The sequence below is a fragment of the Haplochromis burtoni genome, unplaced genomic scaffold (assembly GCF_018398535.1).
Source record: "Haplochromis burtoni strain Fernald_Lab_line unplaced genomic scaffold, NCSU_Asbu1 Contig_250, whole genome shotgun sequence".
Lineage (NCBI taxonomy): Eukaryota > Metazoa > Chordata > Actinopteri > Cichliformes > Cichlidae > Haplochromis > Haplochromis burtoni.
Window position 1 is genome coordinate 275,121 of NW_024582611.1, and position 6,176 is coordinate 281,296.

General features: G+C 37.3%; 1 protein-coding gene across 1 annotated transcript in view; it reads left to right on the forward strand.

Moving 5' to 3' along the window:
- LOC102288599 (protein-lysine 6-oxidase) overlaps positions 1-4,511 on the forward strand; it is a 6,549-nt gene extending 2,038 nt beyond the window's left edge. The window contains exons 3-7 of the mRNA XM_005938632.3: positions 444-575; positions 720-876; positions 1,782-1,877; positions 2,054-2,169; positions 3,440-4,511. Coding sequence (XP_005938694.1) covers positions 444-575; positions 720-876; positions 1,782-1,877; positions 2,054-2,169; positions 3,440-3,446 — 508 coding nt within the window. The 3' untranslated portion in view covers positions 3,447-4,511. The remainder of the gene's footprint in view (positions 1-443; positions 576-719; positions 877-1,781; positions 1,878-2,053; positions 2,170-3,439) is intronic.
- Positions 4,512-6,176: the final 1,665 nt, after the last annotated feature.

Below are 6,176 nucleotides of genomic sequence, written 5' to 3' on the forward strand. Positions count from 1 at the left end.
TAGATAGATAGATAGATAGATAGATAGATAGATAGATAGATAGATAGATAGATAGATAGATAGATAGATAGATAGATAGATAGATAGATAGATAGATATCAACTGATGCTGTGCTTGAGAGTCACCATCTACCGGAACCAAATTCCTTGTATGTATCTGCACATATAAATGGCCAATAAACACGATTCTGATTCTGATGAAGTGCTGTATTTGGGTAACCATCTACCTGTGTCCCAAAAGAATATTATATGATTTATAAGATACATTTAATAACATACTTTACATGGAACATACCTCATCTACTGAAATTCCAAATCATTTCCATTTCAGTGATGAACACAAGACTCAGTGTTTGTGCAGAATTCCCTGGAGGACTCTTTTATTCATTCAAACTGAAGACTTGACTTTGAGCTCGTCTCCCGCCATCATCTCTCCTCCTCTAGGTCTTCTCGTTATTCTCAGGATTATGACACCAGAGTTTTACTGAGGTTTCCTCAGAGGGTGAAGAACCAGGGAACGGCCGACTTCCTGCCCAGCAAACCTCGATATGCCTGGGAGTGGCACAGCTGTCATAAGTAGGTTGCCAGATGAAAGGGTTTAACGTGGTTTAGAGAGTCACGTTGGTATACATTTATTATCCCAGTATTGTTCCTGGACTTACTTTCCCAGTTATTTGGTAGTTTACTGCCACACTGTGACTTTATTATGGTGTTATTCAGTCACTTCCACAGCATGGACGAGTTCAGCCTGTACGAGCTGCTGGATTCCCGAACTTATAGTCAAGTGGCTGAGGGTCACAAGGCCAGCTTCTGTCTGGAGGACACTTCCTGTGATCCAGGATACTATCGCCGCTTCGCCTGCACCTCACACACTCAGGTACAAAAACACATTGGGGACAATATGGAAGTAAATTCATTTATATATTGGATTACTTCTATACTACTATTAAAGAGAAAAACACAGTAACCTGACTTGTAGACGTCATATCTTTTATAAATATGACAGAGTACTGTATAATGAGTACTTTTGATCTTATGAAGCAGTTCTTAGTTTCAGCTAAAGCAACTTTTTTCCTGGTTCCTGAAAGCTGAAAACTCATTGATGCCATTTTTTTTTTACAAAAAAAAAGAAGAAATCAATATTTTAAAAATCTTAATATTAAAAGGAACAAGGAAAAAGTACTCTTGCTTAACAATATGTAGCCTAGTTTAGGGCCTGAAACTAGATGATTTCTGAGCTCACAGACTGTAGACAGCACAGGTTTTTATTCTATAAGAGCCATGTCTCTTACAACCATTAATTATATATATTCAGCAATTCATCATTTAGCACATTAATTTTCATTCGGTCTGACTAATAAACTATTTGACAGCTTGAATGCAATTAAGCTACATTGCAAAACAGACTCCAGCAACAGTGGGACGTAGGGCAGGACCCCCTGGTGGTGGCTGAAGCAAGTGGAGTTTGAAAGGCAGAATGACGGAAGAAGACTGAGATTTATAGCACATCCAGGGCTGATCGGCTTACATGGGGAGGCAGGATAATAACTGGTGATGAAGAAAGAATTAAGTTTGACAGCGTTTAAAAGCAGAAGTGATGCAAAGAATAGATTAGCAGTCCAAACACCCACAAATGCAGCCAGATGAATGAATACATCTATCCCTTATTGACGTTACGCATAAGCCTCAACAAAAATGTCTTAAAATTGTGTTGTGAATGTTTATATTAAGTTCACAGGACTGTGTTAATGTGGAGTTTTTTTCCCTTTGTTTTTCTAATAGGGTTTGAGTCCAGGTTGCTATGACACCTACAATGCTGACATCGACTGTCAGTGGATTGACATCACTGACGTCTCTCCTGGAAAGTACATCCTGAAGGTCTGATTCACATGTCATGGTTTTGACCGTTCTGTGCCTTTTTAAAATACAAAACAATATATTATTGAGTTGTTAAAGATTGAAAATAGTAAAGTTTTGCCAAATGTTGTTGATTTGGTCATATAATTTTCACCTTCTGCACTGATGAGTGTTGTAATACACTCCTTTCCTGTCAGGTGACAGTAAACCCCAGACAGCAAGTTCCAGAGTCCAACTTCAACAACAACATCGCTCGATGCGATGTTCAGTACACCGGCACCTCTGCACATGTGTCCGGATGCACCGTGACAGCGTGAGAAACCTCTACGTTTCCTTTACTGTTAATTCAGGCTGATTTGGTGAAGCTGTGAAATAGAAGAACAGCCATAGAACCATGTGATTACATCACAAGAAATCAGCTGATGCATTTTAACATAAGGACGTCATTAGGTGTTAGCGAGACCTGCTGTGATATTCTGTCTGGAGATGGTGGCACTAACAAAAAGACAGGTGGCCAAGGTGGAGGTGGCAGAACTGAAGATGCTTCACTGGGAGACAGCTGGATGGACGGGATTAGGAATGAGTATATCAGAGGGATAGAGCAGGTTGAGCAATTTGGACACAACGTTAGAGAGGCAAGGCTAAGATGATGTGGACATGTGCAGAAGAGGGATAGCTGATATACTGGAGAGAGGAGCTAAATATAGAGCTGTCAGGGAGGAGGAAAAGTGGAAGACCACTAAGAAGATTCATAATTGTAGTGAAGGAGGATATGTAGAAGAGCAGTGTGGCAGAGGGGGATGCTAGGAAGAGGATGAGATGAAGATTTTTCTGTGGTGACACATTAACTTGAATATCTTTGGACTGTGGGAGGCAACCTAAAATACCTGGAGAGAACCCATGCAGGCACAGGGAGAACATGCAAGCTTCTTACAGAAAGACTCCAGCTGACCAGCATGTTGAAACCAAGAACCCTCTCCCTTTGAAGCGATAGTCCTAACCATTACATCATTGCATTATATCCTGGTAAAGCCCAGACAGAGAGTGGGTAACTCACTAATCTGTGCTGCTTTGTGAAACAGCTCCTTCTACACCTGAGAAAAGATTCAGTTACAGACATAAATTCTGTACTGATTACTGATTTTTTATTATAGATTTTCCAAAACTAGAAAGTGAAGACTTCCTTTCAGGTATAAAGGTGCAACTGTGTTCTGTGATTGATGATCACATGTAAAAGGTGCAACTGCAGGTTTATTAATCAGCTGATTTGTCTAAGTAGTAAAAAAAATCAACAATTGTTGTGATTCTTTATGTTGTTTCAACCTGTGGAGTTCCACCTTATTTCCTGACTTTGTTCTGGGGAACACATCCACTTCCTACTGTCTCTACAAGATACCCACAGCTCAGTTTAATATTTCACCGAAGCCAGAATTCTGCATTTTGCTGACAGAAAAGTAAACTTAATTTTACGTCCCTGAGTGAAAATACAGGATGTTTCTTTAGCTTTTATCTAATTTATGAATTCAGAATGACTGGAACCAACTACCTATCAATCATCAGTACTTTTGCTTTGCTTTTTGCAGCTATTGAGGTGAATCCCTGGATATGAGCCTGAAGATGAACATAGAAGACGCATACAGAGCTGCACAGGAGTTAAACTTACAGTTTGTTCACATGTGAGTCAGATGATTCAAATATACACAATAAAAAATACTCAGGACATAGAAATACCTGAAATAGGGACAATATGCTGATTAATATTTTAGTATTTTTGAGTTACTGGGGTAGATGATCGATTTATCATGGGTCCAAACCAGAGATGGAAAATAACTCAGTTTGTGGCTTTCACAGCAGTTCTGATTCATTACATGTGTACTGTATTTCTATATTGAGAGAGACGTTGTACTTTTTGCTTCCATACTACTACATGTATCTGACAGTTGGAGTTACTGGTTTCTTATTTTTTTCTTACTTTGCACATTTAGTTTTTATATCCAACATAAAAGTTTGTTTAAAGAAGCTAATTTTTACCCAAACGCCATTAGATACACTTTTTTAGCCTAAATAATTTCAGGGCAGGATTGAGTAGGAATTTATTTGCCTTTATATCATGTTTTTTCTTTTAATTTAGTTTTCTCATGACCTCATGAGCTTTTTCTATTTTAAACTGCAAAAAACTATTTCATGTGAGTGGGACAAAACAGACACGCATGCTCTCTAAGCGCTTCTATAGACTGCTTCAGTATTAATTTAATGTTTGAAACTTTAAACACATTTTGATGACAGTTTCTTGGCATTTTTAAATATAATGGACATTTCATTTTTTCAGTATCCTGTACGATATGCTTTTTTGGTGCTATAGACTAGATTTTTGAGTTTTGGTGCTAAAATATATAAAGTTTGCACTTTGTGTTTACGAATTTAAAAAAAAAATAAAATAAAAAAATCCTGCCTGTAAATCCTTTACAAGTGAGTATGTGTGTGTGTGTGTGTGTTTGTGTGTGTTAACTGTGTAAACACAGTACACAGTGTGTGTGCCTGATGACCTGTAACCACACATACCTGCAGAGCTGTGTATAGGCCAAGCTCATGTCTCATGCTATCATCCTACATTTCTGCTTCATATCACACTAATAAAGTTTGCTTGAATGTGAAGTCATTCGTGTTAACATTTGTCTGTTTTAATGTGAGTTTTCACCGTGTCCACCGGCAGCTGTGGCTCAAGTGGTAGAGCAGGCTGTCAACCAATCAGAAGGTCGATAGATCTTCCTTGGGCAGGTTGCCCCTGATACATCCATCACAGTGTGTATGTCAATGTTAGATAAATGTCCTTAAGTATAGATAAAAGCACTGTGTGAATGAGACTTGCAGTGCAAAACGCAAAATTAGGTAGAAAGGTGCCACATACCAGTCATTTACCATTCAAGCCGTAGCCTCTGGGGCTGGAAAACGAAGCAAATGTCCATTTGAGGCTGACTCCAGAAGTGAGTCACTGCTAATAAATCCCCAGGCCAGCATTACAGGATAAAAAATAATGTCATCAGTCTCTTTTGGTCATAGATAGTTTCTTCCATAAGCTCTAAGGTACAATCCAGGTTCATGCACCGCCACAATGTTTTTCTTTGGTTTTGTGTGTTGTTGTTTTTTTAATCAAAAGCAACCATATTTGAACAAAACAGTGGAATGCAACGTTAGCAACTAGCAAGCTTGCTTAGGAATCTGCACCCTAAAACTGCACGGGTGATCTTCAAACACACAGATACCCACTAACTAGTGCTAAGCAAAAGAGGAATATAATACAGAAATTTCATGCACCAAAACTGAAGCACAAACTCCTTAAATAAAAAGCCATTCATGTTAGTCAGTTACTTTAAAAATCCGAACATTGCTACAGCTGCCAGTGATAGGACACGTATACACACCCTGTAAAACTGGGCATTTTAACAAAAATAGTTTCTGATGGTTGATTTACTTTTGTACAATCATTAGTAGCCATTACAGGGACTGCAGCTTTTAACACTTCTCTGTTGCCTTCACTTTTCAGCCCCATGATTGCAGCTTGGTTCCATTAAGCACATATTTGTGTAAGTGTGATAAATCTACACAGTACATTGATGCAACTTGCTAACCATTGGGTGACATATATAGCAACCATTCACAAGAACAGTCACATTATTATTATTATTATTTATATTACAATAAAAAGACCTACAATATTGAGAATAAGTTTAACATTCAGATGGTCCTCTGTGAGGAAGCCGTTGGTGATGGTGGGAAGGAAGAACTCTCGTTTAACAGATGAAGGGACAGAAATGAGAAAAAAGAAAGCTTAAAGAGAGGATGAAATACAAACTATGTGGCACAGTATTGCTGGCACGTACTGGAAAGAAGCAGGTATAAAGAGTAATAAAAGTGTAATCTGAGTATTATCTTCTACTTGGTATTCTTCTCACACCGAGCCTTTACCTGAGGAAAACCTTTTGTGCTTAAAATGATGTCATTGACACCCAAAACAACCTGTCCGGTATTTAGATTGTTTCAAATATTTATTTATTTATCTGGGTAGATTGTCTCCATTTTTAATTATTAATGTTTTTTATTGTTAAATGAAAACAAAAACAAAGAATCTATGGATTATTTCTTTATTAGACATTTTAGCAAATAATAAACAATATAATCACTCATTATTTTTATATATATTATGGTACTATTTAGTGTGAATGCTGACTTATTTATTTATTTATTTATTTATTTATTTATTTATTTATTTATTTATTTATTTATTTATTTATTTATTTGTCATTACTCAGCTTTTTTAGA